This window comes from Nannospalax galili, unplaced genomic scaffold, assembly GCF_000622305.1.
Source record: "Nannospalax galili isolate Female #2095 unplaced genomic scaffold, S.galili_v1.0 scaffold853, whole genome shotgun sequence".
NCBI classification, from domain to species: domain Eukaryota; kingdom Metazoa; phylum Chordata; class Mammalia; order Rodentia; family Spalacidae; genus Nannospalax; species Nannospalax galili.
Genome location: NW_008332825.1, coordinates 774283 through 792050, shown reverse-complemented (window position 1 = coordinate 792050; position 17768 = coordinate 774283). Strand labels below are relative to the sequence as shown.

The window sequence follows — 17768 nt, the reverse complement described above, 5'->3', positions numbered from 1 at the left end:
CCCCCCCCCCCCCGTGCTCCTTCATCCATACCCCCTGCCCCCTCCTCTTCCTCCTGCTCCTCCCTTCGTCCTCCCTGACTAGGAGCTGCAGTTTTCCAGGCATCCGGCAGAGGGAGCCCTGCGTCCCCGGCCGCGCTCCTCCAGCTCGCTTCCTGTGAGGTCAGGTGGGAGGAAGCGGCCAGGCCGTGTAGTGGACGCACCGAGGCCCTCGAGCCGCGCCCGCAGGTGGGTGTCCACGGTCCCGGACGCGCTGGCCGGGTCCTCATCCCTCCCCGGGAGCGTCCTGGTCCCGGAGCCGCGTGTGGCTGGGATGGATGCTGTAGCCGCAGCGCCCCCGCCCAGAGCATCCCCAGCTCGGCGCAGGTGGCCCACCCTGCGGGGATGACAAAGCACCGGGACTCCACGGAAGACCTCGACCGCGGGCCTGCACTGGGCCGGCAGGATGCAACCTTGCACGGGCCTGCAACACTTTTCAGGGCTGCAACCGTGCACGGGGCTGCAGCCCAGCCGGTTTGTGCCACTCCGGCCGCGCGAGACCGCAGAGGCCCCCCAGCCTTGGCGTGGGTGACCCCTGCGCCTTGAGAATTCAGATGAGCTCCGCGGCGCATCTCGGGTGAAAGGACCTTTAGAGACTCGGGACAGCGTGGCAGGGCCTCAGCCCACTCGCACCCCCGGGGTCAGCGGAGCCGAGTTCTCCCAGAGCTATTGCAGCATCTCACATCCCAAGTTTGGGGGGCACTGAACCCTGACCTTACCAAAGGAGGGAACTGGTAGCCACCCCCTCTCCGTGCGGGACAGTGGGGTGGCGTGCCCTCTGCAGCAGAGGACCGCCCTTCCGTGTGTGGCCAGTGGAGTCTGCCACCAGAGAGATCTATGGGAATCCAGATCCTCTGGGGGTCCCCAAGGGAGAGGGCCCAGGTCCTTGGTGTTTGCTCTGTGGGGCAGCTGTGTTAGGGAAACACCCCCTTTAATTTTTTAAAGTTAGAATAGAAAATAATGGGACTCTTCCCCACCCCCATTTTGTTTGTTGGGACAGGGACTTGGGTAGACTTGAATGGCCTTTAACTCCAGATCCTCCAGCCTCTACCTCCTGAAGTGCTGAAGATTCAGTACAGGCCTGTACTGCCTGGCCAGGCACCAGGGTCTGTCTGTCTGTCTGTCTGTCTGTCTCTCTCTCTCTCTCTCTCTCTCTCTCTCTCCCCCCTTTAAAGGGAAATCAGGTTTTGAGAGATCCTGGTGCCCTTGCACAGTGCTCACACAGGATGGGAGAACCAGGCCTCCCACCTGCCCTCTCTATTGCCCAGAGGTGTAGGATCGTAGGATCCTCCATTCTTCCTGGGTTCATTGACTTGAGAGAGGGGTGCTTTGGTTGCCTGTAGTGCTGGGTACAGTGAGGGCTCTGTCCCAGCTGTGCTGCTGGTGGACATTAGTTTTCAGACTTCTCCCCTTTCATTAGTCAGACAAACACCTACTCACAGTGGGTTACCATATGACCATTAATGAAAAGCACCCTGTCACTCATTTGCAGCAGCAGGCCCTCTGAGATTAGGGGAAGGATTGACCATGGATCCTTGGGATCCTGGGCAGGGATTAGTAAGGGCTGTTGGGAAGGGGACCTCCGAGACCCTGATTTCTATCAACCTCTAACTGGCTATGCATTGTAGGTACAGCCCAGCAGGGACTTGCTCCTCCTGGCAGGATGGTGCGGATCTTGGCCAATGGGGAGATCGTTCAGGATGATGACCCCCGGGTGAGGACCACAGCTCCACAGAGAGGAAGCACTCCTCGGCAGGTAGGCATCTATCCTGCGGGCAAGGGCAGCTGCTGGCCTCAGCTCCCAGAAGTGTCTCCTGCTAGTCATTCAGCACCTACCATCAGCTCTCTGGAACGCAGAGGGTCAAGAGAGTCAGGTGGGGGTGGTAGGGCAGAATGCAGTGGATTTATTGCCTGGCTTTTGCCTCCTGGAGAAGGAACCTCCTCCAGGCAGCCTCCCAGACTTCAGTCTGAGGGGTTTATCCTCCTTTAGTGAACTCCACAGGAGCCAGCCTCTTTCTTTCAGGAGCATTAGAGGGAGAGAGTTGACAATGGAGCACATGAGGGGTTGGCTTCAGAATACAGAGGGCCAAATGTTAAGGATGCCCACCTCAGGGTTATGCCTTGCATCTACTGGCAATGTGTCTTTCCCCTCTATCCTGGCCATCTTCTCTCTAGTAGGACATAGGGAATGCAGACAACAGTTCTCTATGCTCCAAGAGCTTGTGACTTGGTTGTTTCTGGGGAAGGAAGGGTGACCCAGGGTGGCCATGGGGGAGGACAGGCTGAGTTTCCTCCTGGCTGGTGTCACAATTCCTCTGGACTCGTTTGTCATGTCTGTCTTCACCTTCCAGGGCTTTCTCAACAGGGGCCATGGTGCCCCTCCAGGGGGCCCTGGGCCCCGCCAGCAGCAGGCAGGTGCCAGGCTGGGTGCTGCACAGTCCCCCTTCAATGACCTCAACCGGCAGCTGGTGAACATGGGCTTCCCCCAGTGGCATCTCGGGAACCACGCTGTGGAGCCGGTGACCTCTATCCTACTGCTCTTTCTGCTCATGATGCTGGGTGTTCGTGGCCTCCTGCTTGTGGGCCTGGTCTACCTGGTGTCCCACCTGAGCCAGCGGTGACCTCTGGGGGCTTCATGAGGGCGGGTGTGCTGAGTGGGCCTGGCTGGGCTTTGGTGTGAGGCCAAGCACATGGGGAGGGAGCTGGGGGTGCCTGGAAAGTGTGATCAGAGATGGGGCAATGGGTGTGAATTTCCCTGCTGTGTTAAGCAGGAGACCTAGGGAGTCTTTAGTCTGGTATCACCTGAAGTATGAGTGGGTACCCTGGCTCTCCAGGGATGTTTTTAAGGGGTACAGCATCTCCATTAAGAAGCAAAAGCCTAGGGTAAGAAAGGCTCAATGTGGTGCCAGTGTGTTGTAATTTCCCCAGAACATGAGCTGACTCCCCTTTCCAGGAACAGGCCTGGGGCTTAGAGCTGCGGGGAAGTGTCCAAATTTTTATAGCACTCTTGTTTTAATGGTGTCTTTCTATTGGGTCCCTTTATTTATGACAAGGGGGATTGACATTCTGTTTATTGTGATATTTTCAATAAATACATTTGAGTAAACATGAGTTCATTACAAGAAGCTGGTAAATCGCTTGGCAGCCAGAAGGTCTAGGACCTGGGGAATGTAGATGAGGAGTGAGTTGGGTTTGGGGAGTGGGCAGCAGCATGGACCTTTGACCTTGGTGGTTTCTGAGGTTTTCTCAATAGGATCAGGACCTGGGAGGTGAGGAGCAGGCCTGGACCCCTTGCCTGAAGCTGAGAGACGTTTAGGCACACTGACTTCAAGGTCAGCTCTTGGAGAAGGGGTCCTTGGACCAGAACAGCTGGGGAAGCCTTGGTGTGGAAGAACAGGGTACAAGTCTGGTGTCTTCCCTGCCCAGGGGCTCTGCTCAGAGGCTGACTAGTGTGCTCCAACCTTCAGTGGCTCTCAGAAGCCCCAACCACAGTGAGTTATCCTTAGCCTGTGTGGGATAAGGCAGTCCACTTTTCCTGAGAAGAAGCCTGGGTTTGGCTCTTGAACTCTGGGTCTTCATGTGAACCCCTTGGGAGAGGCAGTAAGTGGTTATAGTTCTGGTCCAGTGGGCTGATGGTTCTGGTTCTGAGAGACTTGGGAGCCTGAGGACCTCTCCAGCCTTGGCACTGGGCATCTTACTGGCTGAGGTCCCTGGAGGGTTGCCGTGTGGGAGAGTGGCCAGAGGCTGTGAAAGATGAGGCAGAGATGGTTCCATCCCCCTCTTCTGGGCCTGGTCTACTGCTTGGAAACAATCTCCTAGCAGTTCCTATCTCCACTGCTGGAGGGCCCAGTGGCCTTTATTACACACTTACCCTGGGAGCTTTTTGTTGGATCGAACTCCTTGAGTCTTCATTTGTTGGTGATGTTTGGGACATTTTCCAGTTCTGATGAGCATAAAGGAAGGGGACACTAGGCCCTTCTAGGGGAAGGTGGGATCTAGCTGTCAGCTGTTCAAGGATCCTGGCAAGGTGAAGTTGCTGTCCAGCTGGTGTCCTGGCTGTTCACAGTGACATCCCCTGCCCCTGTCTGTCCACTCACCCACCTAGCCACAGCAGACTTTCTTCCCTGCTTCCTAGTCCCCCAAGCCCCCTTGCATTCTCAGTGGGACTCTCTGGGGCTCAGTTCCCCTTTCAAAGTTGTGGGACTCAATACATGGAACACCTTTGGGTGTATGGATAGGAGTCGGTGCTTAGAACTGTTTCCCTTTCTAGAGCTCAGTTCCCATTTCCAGAGTACACACCCTGTGAGGGAATCCAGTGCCTCATGGAAGTAGGGAGCAGGCTTTCATCTTCTCTGGATGAGGGACCCCAGGGACAGGAGGCTGCCCTCATTTCCTGGAGGAATGCTGGAGGCAGGAGGCCGGAGCAGCAGTGACTGCAGGGCGGGGGTGTTAGGGCTGGAGGCATCTCAGTCCCCTGGTCCTGGGCTCTGGGCAGGCTGACCCCTGTTCTGCCTCATTTCTCAAACTCTCTAAGAGCTGAGAAAGCCTGACCCAGCAAGAGGCAGCGAGGTGCCCTCTGGGGTTGTGTAGCTCTGTGCCTATGAGCAGAAACACTGGTCCCATTGGGGTCTGAAGGCCTATCTCCTCTCCCCAGTGTAGCTCTTCTGTGGGCAGAAATCACGGGTGGAGCTGGAGATGTGGCTCAGTTGGTAGAATGTTTGCCTTGCATGTAGGAAGCAGGGTTCCATCCCCAGGAAGGCATAAACCAGGTGTGGAGAGCATGCCTCTAATCCCAGCACATGGAAGGTAGAGGCAAAGAGGATCAGGAGTTCAAGGACATCCTCAACTACATAGTGAGTTTGAGGCCAGGCCGAACTGAACATGAGACACAAAGAAAGATATCCTGAGTTCTAACCTCAGGGAGGATAGACTTCTGAGGCTAATCCTCAAGGCCCCATCTCCATGGTGAGTGTCTAGTGTCTGGGGGTGCTGGGTTCTGCTCCTGCTTACATGGCTCACCAACTCAGATACCAGCTTTCCAGTACTGCAGCTGGGTGGGGCAAGGCACCAGCCATTCTTGGCTGGGCTACCTGGTGAAGTGAACTGCTGGGGCCTGACTTTGTCTCTTCTCCCCTTAATCTCTGAGGAGGACCAGCAGCCTCCTGGGTCCTTCTCTGCATAAGTTCTGAGAAATGACTCTAAGATGTACCCTACATTTCCACCTGGCCCTGGAGATGGGTGCCAGAGGGAGACACCAAGCCCGAGGGCATGTGAAATAGTGGCTCAGTTTTACCCGTCCTCTAGGGAATGCTGTCCTGACTTCCCCTCCTGGGGGCTTTAGGATGTAGGCAAGGGTCGGGCTCCCTCACTGAGGACTATAAGTCTTGAGAGGGGAGTCTTGGGGTAGGTAGCCAGTCTCTGTCCACTTGGATGCCTGGATTTGAGGATGGAAGGAAAGATGACCAGGCATAGCAGGTGAAATACAGACAGAAAGGGTATGTGTCCCAGCCTCTGACAGGCCACCTCAGTAGATTCTGTGTCTTGGACCACAGCTCCTGTGCTGGGGCCTCCCCAGAGTGACCGCTGTGCCCCAGGACCTGGAATCCATGGTTGCTGTGGTGCTGGGCTTTGGAGGCCAGTGATTCTCAGCCTTAGTTGCTAGAGAAGAATTTTGGAAGCTGAGGGGCTAATGCAGTCTCTCTCCTGTGTCAGGACTGTGTGCTTTGCTGAGACTGGGCCATGCCTGGGCCTGCACCCCCCTGGCTTTTCCACATCTTTCTCTGCCCCCGATGGGATAGGTGGAGCAGTACAGGCTAGCATGTGATTATGCTGTCCCTTCCCCACAGAAACTTAGATTTTACTTTATTTTTATTTATTTAAAAAATTATTTTTATTCTTTTATTTTTAAAATTATGTGTAAATGTGTGTGTCTGTCATGTGTGTGCAGTGCCCATGGAAGCCAGAAGAGGGCTTTGGATCCCCTGGACCAGAATTACAGGTGGTTGTAAACTGCCTGATGTGGGTGCTGGGAACTGAATTCAGGCCCCTTGGGAGAACAGCAAGTGCTCTTAACCACTGAGCCATTTCTCCAGTCCCAGTTTCACTCCTTTTAAAAAGTAAACATCAATTGCCAATGTAAATGGGAAGCGAGTGTTATCTGCCACTTGTTGGTAACCATATATGTAAATCCAGCATAGAGAAAACAGCATTCTTAGGTCTGACTAGGCTTTAAACCTGACTCTGACACCACTTTACTAGTTAGTTCATAGGATTAGAAGGGTGCTGAGGACCTGCCATCACCTCATGAGACTCTAGAATGGACTCAGAGGCCTGGAGAGACAGAAGGGTCTATTTCTCTCCAGTACTCTGAATGCATTTGGGCTGTCTTCTGATATCTCAGGCTCCTTACCAGATACTTCACACCTGTGAGTAACAGTATCCTAGTGCAGGTGGCTACTATATGATTGCAGGCAGCCTCTTTTTAAAAATACAGTGTTTGGAAGTTAAAGCCCTTGCATGGTTCAAGGATCAAGCCATACACACATGTCTACAGAGACTGTCACTCCCTGCCCTGTCCTTAGCAGCCTCTGCTGCATCTCATAAAACCATTCTTTGTGCCTTTGTGTATTTTTTTTTTAAGATGGACTCTCATAGCCCAGGGTGGCCTTGAACTTGCTGCATACCTAAGGACGGTCTTGAACTCCTGATCCTCTGCCTCTACCTCTGAAGTGCTGGGATTACAGGGATTTCAGGTGAATGCCACCATGTAGCGGGGATTGTAGGCAAGTGACACCATATACAACAGGTTTTTTGTTTTGTTTTCTTGTTATTGGAGGTTGAACCCAAGGCCTTGTACATGCTAGGCAAACAGTCTACTGCTGAACTATATTCCCAACCCTTTTTTTTACTTTTTAATTTTGAGATGGGTCTCATAAATTGCCCAGGCTGACCTTGAACTCACTCTGTAGCCCATGTAGGCCTTGAACTTTGCAGTCCTGCCTCAGCTTCCCAAGGAGCTGGGATTACAGGTGCGTGCCACCAGGCCCAGCTTCCTAGTGTTTATTTATAAAATCTTAGTGTTTTATAAAATCCTTATAGACAGTAACTAAGAACTGTCAGAGGCAGGATCCAAACACAGGCCACTGGATGTAGATTCTACCAGTACAACCGCTTCTTTTTTTTAACTATTTTATGTGTATGAAGAATTTTGCTTGGGTGTATGTGAATGCACCCATATCATGCAAAACCCATAGAGTCCAGAAGAGGGTATCAGATCCCCTGGAACTGGAGTTTCTGGTGGTTCATAGCCGCCATGTGGGTGCTGGGAATCAAACCCAGGTCCTCTGCAAGAGCAGTCAGTGCTCTTAACCGCCAAGCTATCTCTCCAGCCCCAAGTTTTAAGTTTTTATATGTCACAAAAATTAGATATATTTCCTGCTTCTTGCTGCTTGATTTTTTTTCCTCTTGGTGACTGATCTTGGGGCACATTTTATAGTAAAGAACTTCATTCCATAGGATTTTGGCATTGGGATAATTTTGGCTTCAGCAGTCATATCTGGGGGTGTCATCCCTGTTGACCCCCAAAGGTCTTTAGCTCTGACCCTGAGCTCCCCGCCCCCCACCTCCCTGATCTCAGTGGAAATACCTGCTTCATAGTGCCTGAGCTGGAATGCAGTTGAGGGCTTCAACTTAGTCCTGGGCTTTAAGTCCACCCCTACAGACTTCTAGAAGAATCTTCTGATGTGAGTGAAAGTAGGCTTGGGAAGTCAAAGCCTAGTGGACTTCCTCATCCCCTTAACAGCCTAGAGGCTGTGACCTGCCCTTCACCTAGCTCAGTAGAGGATGGGGGCCTCACCTGAAAGCTGCCTCTTGCTGTTCCATGACGGCCTGTATAACCCACCACACAGCAGAGAGAACAGACTGGGCTAGAGTTCCCCAACGGCCTTTTTTGCCTGTAAAGCTCAAATGTGTTGGCCTGGCAGGTCTTGCCCATGGCAGAGCTTAATAGTTATTACTGGGCTTGGCACTGCTAGTGTCTCTGTCCCTTTCCTTAGCCACCTCGTTTTGATGATCATCTAGATCAGGGTGAAGGAAAATCATGAACTGTTATTGATTAAGCCCTGGGCCTTTAGTTATCAACTGACTATAGGTTCCCTGCACGTGCTGGAGAGAGCCCATCTGACTTGTCCTACAGCAGACTGCAGTTTTGAAAGTTGTCTAATCTTGCCACCTGGTGGCCAGTTCTGGGCAGAACCACAGTCTCACTTGGATATTCCTGATGGTGCCCACCATTCTATTCTAATCGAATTTACTGCTGTTTCACTGAGGGCAGAGTCTTATATCAGGAACAATCATAGGCCTCCGGTCATTTAATCCTCTTCCAAAGAAAAATGGACTGACCCTCCTCATGGGTGGGACCCAGGTTGGGAAGATGAAATTAAGACCTGGATGCGATACGGTTGCTCTGCTGGGAGGCAACAGATCTGCAATCACCTTTCCAGACCCCGACACACTGAATCTGGGAGCCTGAGGCTGGGGTGTCTCAGATCATTGGAGGAGGAGGACCTGTCTGACACAATGTCACTTCGGGAACGTATCCAGACTTTGTGGCCTTTCAGCCTTCGTTACTTTCTAGCCCATGTGGTTCCTCTCTAGGGCTGTGTGTTGTCTAGGTGGGGTGGTCAAGTCTAGTGCAGATCACCCAGCATTGCCTACCAGCCCCTCTCGCATCCTGTTTTTGCTGAGGGCCCAGTGCCAACTGTTTTCTGTTCCTAAAGGTGACATGTGTGACATGACTGCCATTTGTCACACAGCATCTGTGGCCTAGTGCTTGCTGAGTGGGGCAGATCTCCCACTTTGTGCATCTTTGGGTAGCCGTGCTTCAGTTGTCTCATTGTAAACCATCACTTAGGGCAGTTGCTTGGTCCAGCAAGAGGTGTGTATGCAGGCCTGGGTGTAGCACCATGGCACAGATGGTGGTTTCCATCAGAACACTTCCTGGGTACCCACCAGTGAAAACTGATGCCTGTGTCAAGAATATTTAAAATACAATTTGCTTTGAAATTCTGGGAGGAAAGAAAAGTGGAAAATATTTTCGATATGGCTACTTGCCAATATATTGTTGTCAAGAAATTTGCCTGGGGCTGGAGAGATCAGTAAAGCATTTGCCCTGTAAGAATGAGGGCCTGAGTTCGATTTCCAGAACAATCCCCCCACCCCCCAAAAAAACCCCAGGCACGGGGATGTATGCTTATAATTCCAGCCCTGGAGAGGCAGGGACAGGAAGACATGGGCTCACTGACCAGCAAGCCTAGCCTATTTGGCAAGTTCCAGGCCAGTGAGAGACCCTGTCTTAGAAACAGGTGAATGTCACCCGAGAAAGGACACCTGAGGTTGTCCTCTGACCTCCACATACCCGTGTATATATATGTGTACTTGCACACACACAGAGGGACACAAAGGATTCTGCCTGTGTGAAAGCCTTGTGCAGCCTGGGGCTGGGTTTCTCTTGCACTTTGGGGCTTAGCTGGTTCTGGGGAGCCGCCTTCTTCTGACAAAGTTACTAAAATCCGGACACTGTCAGCAAGGGACAAGGCAAAACACCAAGTGCAAGGCATGGAGGATGGTGTTCATATTTTTCTACCCATTTTCACTGAAGATTCAAAGATACCAGGCAGCTTGCCTGAGCCCTCTCAGTTGGTAAGAGATGGATTTCAACCCAGAGCCTGTGGATGCCCACTCTGGGGTCTTCTTTTGACATTACATTAATGGTCAGGGTCAGCTGGGAACCGGCCCTGAGGAGCCTCAGTGCCTGCTTTAAGGTGCCTGTTGTCCTGCCTTCCCTTGGCTTGGAGCCCCTTCTGCCAGGCCCATCCTTCCCTGCTGAATTTCTCCATCTCATTCTCCTTCAGCTGTGTCTGCAGAGTGCCCCACCCCACACCCCATTCTAGCTCATCCCTCCAGATTCCTTGATTTGTCCAGATTCCAGATTCCTTGGTTTGTCCAGTGAGTCTTCTGTCTTCTGCTAAGTCCTACTCAAGTAAGAGAATTCAACCAAAAGCTGCCGAGACTCCCTTCTGCCAAGAAAGCACTCCCAAAGCTCCTACGGGCTAATGAGGAGACAACCCGTTTATTAGCAACTCCAGACAGAGGGTTCAGACAAATTCTGAACAAGTTCTTAAACAAGACAAGTATCATTGACCTTTTCATAAAAGCCAGGAGTAGACAATGCAATCATCGGAGATGCGGGTCCCTCTTTTCCAGCAGCTCTTCCTCATGATCCAGGATGGCTGCAAAGCTCCAGCCATCATGACCTCGTTCTTACCAGCAAGAGGAAAGAAGAGGCAAAGATTAATCCTCTACTCCTGGTCACATGTTCCCTTGGTATCTTTGCTTCTCCTTAAAGACGGGGAATAACTTCTTGGAGTCTGTTAGTTGGTGTCTGGCCATCTATTGACTGCCTCTTGATGGAGGAGAAGGTATGTGGAGTATGGCATCTAATTTGATTTCTTAGTCATTCAGGCCCCATTGTCTGGCATGGACTTGGCATGCAGTAGGTGCCCATTAAAGCTGTGGATGGAAGGAATACTCAGGACTGTGCTGTGTACACGCTTTTGGTATTGTAAGAAGTCAGAGTGGGCCCCATTGGGAGTCGTCTGAATTGAGTCAAGGATGTGTGTGGTCCTGTGGGTCAGGCCCTGTGCTAAGGACATTGTATGTGTGACCCCATTTGATCCCTGGTAGGCCCTGAGGGGTAACCCTGGCTCTGAGACCTTCCTCAGCTAGTAGGAAGAAGGAATAAGGGTATGGGAGTGCCAAGAGGGAAAATTGGGCTGTGGACCTAGCTGTCCTGACTAGGGGCACCGCCATCCCTCCAGCCTGTATCTAGTACTGGTCCCCTGGATGGCCAGCAACAGGAACAGTGGATTCCTCCCATTCCCTCCCATTCACTAAGGAGCATCCTTCCTGTGCCAAGAGGCGATGAGGCCCGTCACCATGGGGAGACTCTGGGTCCCCAGCTCTCCTCCTCTAGGCACCTTGAGGGTCCCTGGGCTCTTTCAGACTACAGAAGGCAGGCCAGCCACAGTGGTCTAGGGCTGGGGTCCATCTGCAGAGTGGTGTGTGCTGGTTCCTGCCTCCTTCTCAGGGCTCCCTATCTAAGGGAAAGGGATGGGAAGCTCTGGTGCCCTCCTTCCAGGTTCCCTTGTACCACACAGATACTGACAGACACGGGGTGGGGTGTTTCTAGGGTGTTCTCTCCCCTCAGATGCAACAACGTTTTCCAGGTCAGGACTGATGCTGGCTGAACTCAAGGTATTCAGAAACTGCAACCAGTCAAGAATCCTAACAGGGAATTTCACACAAACTCCATGGTGTGGACAGGCACTGCAGCCCAGAGATGCCACTGACTGGCTGTCACCTGGCTGATTGGTGACTCATTTGACTCCATGCCGGCTGTTTTGTGGCTCACTCTATGGCTGAACTCACTTAGTTCCCCAACCCTCCTCTCCCCCGCAAGAGGGATTGGAGGAGGACCCTAGTCCCAGACCTGCTTGCAGAGAGCACTAGATAGTTACCAGCCAATTCTGATCACCTGCCTTGCTTCCAGGGCCCATCAGCAGGTGGCGCTAGGCACTCAATTGCCACTTAGCTTACAGAAAAAGGGACCAGCCAACTGGTTGCTGAGAGTGATTAGAGCCACAGGCTAGCTTTGGGGATGAGCTTGCACCTTGTGCTTGGGCACTCGAACAACATGGTGGCACCTGTCTACACCTGCTCAGCCTCATTTGGGCTCTGGGTCAACCTCTCTCAGTGGCACATTCCCTTACTCCCCACACAGGGCGCTTTGGCAAGGCTTAGTGCTAGTCCCTTCCTCACCTCCCCCTTCTTCCTGCTCTCTTTCTTCATCTCTTCCTCCTACCCTTTCCCCTTCCCTCTTCTCTCCTACACCTCAGATGTTTTTCCTCACTCTGATCCCCCCACCCCAGTCCTCCAGGGATTCTGCATGCATAGCCCCACCCACAACACCTCATCTGCAAAGGCAAACAAGGACCAATACCAATGGGTTTCTAGGATGTGGTTTCCATGGTGACCGTACAGCTCCTGCCTCCATGGTGCTCAGCCCTGGGCAGGTTGCCGTGGAGACTCTCACCTCATTGAGGAGTGATTTGTGGCACTGTTTTTATTTCAGCGCCTTCTTCTTTGTAAAGATGCTGGAGCCCAAATAGCTTTTCCTCACTCACAGGCAGAGCCGGATGCTTTCTCCAAAGGGATTCCCCAGCTGGGGCTATGATAGACCAAAAGTATTTTATTAACCCAAGGTTCCCCTGGTAACTTCTCCCCTCTTATGGCATTACTGTAGTTGTTAGGGTCAGAGTCTGGGCGCTGGCAGCCCTAACAAGCTAGGCTTGGCCACCTGTCCTTAATGTGCCCATTGAGACAAGTCAGAGTAAAAAGCAAAGATTTCCCAATATGCCAAATTGGGAAGAGGAACAAATAATGATGCATAGTGACCTTCCAAGTCTGGAGTAACGACAGGAGGTTTAAGTCTAAGTAGAGGGCAGGAGGTGTGTATAACTAAACAGTTCTAGTTAAGGTGTGGCCCTGATTCCTTGACCCAATAGTTGTCCCCGCTGTGGTTTCTCTTGCAACATAGTCTGACAAGTTGTCAGAACTGTGTGACATCTCTTCCTGGGAGACAATTTTCTCCTCTTCCTGGGACCAGGCTTCAACCCTTTCCTCCTTCTGGCATGAGACTCTTGGGCAAATTCCAATTTGGGGGAACTTCATTGTTTCAGTGCTCTGATAACCAAAGGGAGGGTCATAGTGTCTCTCTTTAGAATACCTTTGTGGTACCCCATCAGCCAGCTGGGTGGGGTGCCACAAAGAAATGAGTCAAAGGTTACCCAGTGTACCTCCTTTCTACCCATGGTGTTCTTTGAAACTTTTGACTTGATGCACAAAGCCATCAGACCGCAGCCTGGAGAGCACCTGTCAGCAGCCTTTTGCCTCAGGAGCCCTGTCAGCTTTGGAGAAAGGCTGGGTGTAAGGAAGAGATAGATGCAAACTCAGCCAAAAGGAGGTGCTAGGAAAGGGGAACAGGCAGAGTGGGGAGACTGGGGGGCTCAGAGGGAGAAGCAGGGGTGCAAGAAGGCCAAACCCGGGTCCTGGCGGGAGAGTACCCCCTATGCTAATGTCTTTACAAATCAGTCTGCAATGCAAATAAATCTAAAACAGACCTCCTCTTTCTCTGCCAAGCAGAGAATGTGTTTGTAGACATGAAAACATATTAAGCACATGGCAGCCCTCTGTCCTCCAAGTTGAAAGACATTATAATAATGAATTAAGGCAGGGGATTCATTAACTAGTCCTGTCGTGTCCTCCCCTCCCCCGCTTCTCCAGGAATAGATCAGTCAGTGGGTGGGAAGAACATGATGTGCCACTGCAGACAGAAGGAGGGGTTCAGAGGAGGCCTAGGGCCCCCAGAAGCATTTTCAGCTATATACAAAGGACTCTAGTAGGAGGGGCTGGGGGTTGAGGGGCTATCAGGGAAGGTGGGGGAGAGCCTGCTGGGTTCCCAGGGACCTGGGGTCCACTTCCCTTCCCGGTTTGCACAGCATGAGGGTCTCCGTCACCATGGAAACAGGCCTGCAGGCCAGGAAGGGATATTAGCTCTGGCTCCTGAGTTCTTAGTGAATGTGTGACCAGGCACCCTGCATTCCTGTACCCTCCGCCTCCTGCTCAAAGTTTCTAGGTGAGCAACCTCAAGACCCTTTGAGGTCTGTCCATGGTGGATGTAGGGTGAGGATTGCTGGTTGTCTACTCTGGGGTCCCATCCTAAAACCAGTTCACATGGTGCTGCCTCCATCCAGAGGACCAGTCCCACAGCCTGATCACTAGCTGAGCCACAGGGAGAGGGAGATTAGCATCACAGCCTTTGAGAAATTTCCATCTTGCCACATTTTTGAGATTTCGATAATTCCTCCCTCCTGCAACCCTCCCTCTCTTCTCTCCCTCCCTCCTTCTTTCCCTCCTGCTTCCTCTTACTCCTTTGGCCAAGTTGCTTTCTAGCTTCATTATATTTCTAAGAATTATTGATATAATACAATGTCTTTCATGAGAGATATCTCCCAGGTCTCTCATCTCTCCCCTACCCCCCAGGCCACTGTGTGTTGGATTCAGGAATGGAACATCGACCTTCCTCCTATTTTCCTAGGTGTGGCAGTTAGCTCTGTTTCTGAGGTAATCAAATTATAAGGAGGAAAAATTTACTGTGGCTCAGAGTTCCATCCCATAGCCACTCAGCTTGTTGCTTTGGGTTTGTGGCAGCAATAGAACATTCTGGAGGCATGAGGTTGAGACTCAGGAGCTTCCCACTTCATGGCGGCTGGAAAGCAGGAAGAGAGAGAGGAAAGGGCCAGGGTCTGACATCACCATCACCCCCAACCCCCATGACCTAACTGGAGGCCCACCTCCTAAGTGTTTTACCATGTCCCAACAGCATTACAGACAGGGGACCAAACCTTCAATACCCAGGCCTTTGGGGGACCCTACAGACCCCCAATTCTGACTGGAAAGTGAAACACCTCCTTTCTCCTTCTCACTCTCTCCCTGTCCTCCTGGCCTCAGAAAGGCCTAGGAAAAGAGAAACCACCACCAGGCAGCCTGAAGTTTTCAAGTCTACCTGCAAGCTCTTGCTTACCTCTCTCCCTGGCCTCTGCTTTCTCAGCAGCCAAACAGACTGAACAGTAGGTGGAGCCCAGGGCTGCCTGGAAGGCACGATTCTCTTCGCAGTTCCTAACCCTCTCTTGTGCTCTGACCCAATTTTACCAGCCACCCCTGAGGGGTAGGTTTATACAGCTGGCTTGTGAGAACCAAGTCTGGAAAGTGCCCCCATTAAGGATCCAGTGTGCATGTGGCTAAGTGCTTCCTTGTGGGTATTTTTAGGTCCTGTTTGATAGGTGGGTGGAGGCCTGGGAGCTTTCTACCCTCATGGGCCCTGGGACAGGCTTGGTGAGGTGGTGGAGGCCTGGGGAGCTGTGGGTCTTCTGTTGGTGAGATTTGGCTAAGTAGCTGTTTCTGGGGTCTGGAGACCCCAAGGCCTCCTGGAGCAGAGTGTGATAGGATCCGGCTTCCCTGAGAGTCCTCTGGCAGGTGAACCTTTGACCCCTGTCCAAGGCCACTTTTAGTCACTGAGTTGAGGCTTGTGATGTGACGACTCTTTGAGGTGCCAGGTTTCTGGTTGCTGGCTTGTGTCTCTGGGGCATGAATGCAGTGACTGGGCTACAGTTTATGTCTCCCTGGCTGGAGGGGAGCAGGGCACCTGGAGGATGTTATTCACCTCGGCCCTCCTTGGCTCCTGCAGGAAGTGAGGCAGTAAGGCCCCTGTAAGTCACTTCCTGGAGTCCTGTCTCTTGCCCCCATCCTGTAGGGGAATTAACATGCTGAGCTTCCCAAATTAGAAATCACGAGAGGAAAAGAACATGTATTTCAGGACAATTGGGAAGCTGTTAGGGCCTTTTTGGGCAGCAGGACGTCTGTTGTTTCATGAGCTCTCTCCAGGTTCTGTAACTCAACAGATACTGTCACTCAACATATTGAATTAAGACCAAGGCCTGAGGAAAGCTCCAAGACTCAGGGGACCCAGGGGGACCAGGGGACCTAAGATGTGGTTCTTGTATCCACCAAATTCACCCTCTAGCTGGCAGACAAACATGCCAATACCTACATCACGGTCTAGTGACCATGGTCCAAATGATGCAGGGAGGCAGGGAGCAGCAGGGAAGCAGGGAGCAGCAGGGAAGCAGGGAGCAGCAGGGAAGCAGGGAGCAGGGCTCTTGGGAGCTCCAGCCCACCGGGGGTAGAGAATCAGCATGCCCTAGGGCGTGCCCCAGAACCCTGTTTTCTATCGACATCTAGCTTTCCTGCTGTTGACACAGTGGCCTCAGGTAGACACAGATACTGCTCTGATTATGCCACCTGCACACTGCATCCATTGCCACAGTCAATGGACCAGGTAGAGTGACTCTAAAGATTGCTGAGAGATGTTCTCCTTGTGTCTCTGTCTCTGTCTCTGACTCTGTGTCTCTCTCTACCCCCTATGTAGTCAGGGGAGATTCCGAAGGCTACTTTGAAACCTCATGGGAAATGAATTGCCTTGGGATACAGACTTAACACCTTGAATGGCAGAAAGAGGGGAGGGCCCTTGGTGACATTTTTGAGCCACTGGATCAAGCCAATCCTGTAATCCATTCTCCCCCCGAATTTACACCTGATGTGAATGGTATATTCCTTTTTGTGTAACCCATCTTGAGATGGCTTTCTTCCTGTTACTTCCCTTATGATCTGTTTGTTTTCTGTTGTCACTTCTAACACACAGCCCTACATCTAGCAGACTCTTGACTCATTCCCTAACCAAGCTGACAAGTTGACACTTGAATTAGACTTTTTGTTTGTTTTGGTTTTTTGAGACAGGGTCTCCATGTAGCCCCAGCTGGCCTGATACTCACTATGTAGACGAGGCTAACCTTGATCTTTTCCTGCTTCTGCCTCCCAAGTGCTAGGATTAAAGTTGTGTGCCAAGGCTGGCCTTGAACTTGCTAAGAATGACCTTGAACTTCTGATCCACCTCCTGCATCCACCTTCCAAATGCTGGAGTTCCAAGCATGAGCCACCATATCCAGTTTATGCTGTGCTAGGGATCTAACTGCATGCTGTGCAAGAACTCTACCTACATCCTTGACCCTAAGACAGCTCTTAAAGCACAGGCTCTAGAATGTTCCAAAACCTTCCTTTCTGGAGCCTTCTTATTTAAGCCCTCATTCAGCAAATATGTACTGGGCAGTGACAATAAGCCAAGTCCTCAGGGTGGCAGGACTCACAGATGAGTAACTTGAGGTCCTATAGTCCCCTTACTCAAACTTACCCATTAAGAGGATCTGGACAGGCACATCTACCTGCTGTGTTGGGGGGCGGGATGCACAGGGATCTTTGTGCCTCCAGAGAGGAGGGGCAGCCCCAGGGTGGAGAGTGGGACAGGGAGGTTATTTATGGTGATCTGATGGCCTTGACTCTCCTCCACCTGCTTCCTTTGATAACTCTCCTCCCCCCTGGTGGGGAGTGGGCCTGGCAGTCAGATGCTTCCTTCTCCTGTCCCCAAATTCAAGCTAAGTTCCCTAACCCAAGATAGATGGAGCAAAGTGCCCACTGGGTCTTCACTGCTGAGGTGACAGGATGTTGGTAGATGGCAGATATGGCCAAGAGTTTTCTCCCAATCTCAACAACAGGCTTCGTGTGCTGGTTTTCAAGACACAAACATCTTCAACCCAGTCAGGATATATCATCTACATGTGTCCTTGAAATATGGAGACTCAAAGCAGGGAAAGACATCCAGGAGAGTCCTGCTGCTCTGATCCTTCCACTCCCCATGGGAAAACAGAGTAAATCCCTCAAGCTCTCCCTAGGGAACATCAGTAGAGTTGAGAAGGAACTAATGTCCGCTCCCTTTCCTGAACAGTGCAGGGGCCTCTCCTGGCCTGCACCACAGTGTCCAGAATTCAGGGAGGCCTCATGCATCCTTTGAGTGTAGAGACCCTGCCCTTCTGGGCGGGCAGTGACCATGGGCAGGAGGCCCAGAGTCCAGTGTGCCACCGGGAGCCTAAAGATCACTGTCTACAGAAGCCACCTGGCGAGGGAGTCCGTGGCTCTGAGTAAGTAAGACCCTTAAATTAGGT

At 51.9% G+C, this 17768-nt stretch overlaps 1 protein-coding gene across 2 annotated transcripts in view; it reads left to right on the top strand.

Moving 5' to 3' along the window:
* Nucleotides 1–3087, top strand: part of Fam241b (family with sequence similarity 241 member B) — a 4029-nt gene extending 942 nt beyond the window's left edge. The window contains exons 1-3 of one of the 2 annotated variants that reach the window (XM_008827802.3): nt 135–225; nt 1665–1792; nt 2388–3087. In XM_008827802.3, coding sequence (XP_008826024.1) covers nt 1700–1792; nt 2388–2657 — 363 coding nt within the window. In that variant the 5' untranslated portion in view covers nt 135–225; nt 1665–1699 and the 3' untranslated portion in view covers nt 2658–3087. Of the gene's footprint in view, nt 1–134; nt 226–1664; nt 1793–2387 lie in introns of those variants that run through there. The other variant, XM_008827801.3, reaches the window with a different exon arrangement.
* Nucleotides 3088–17768: the final 14681 nt, after the last annotated feature.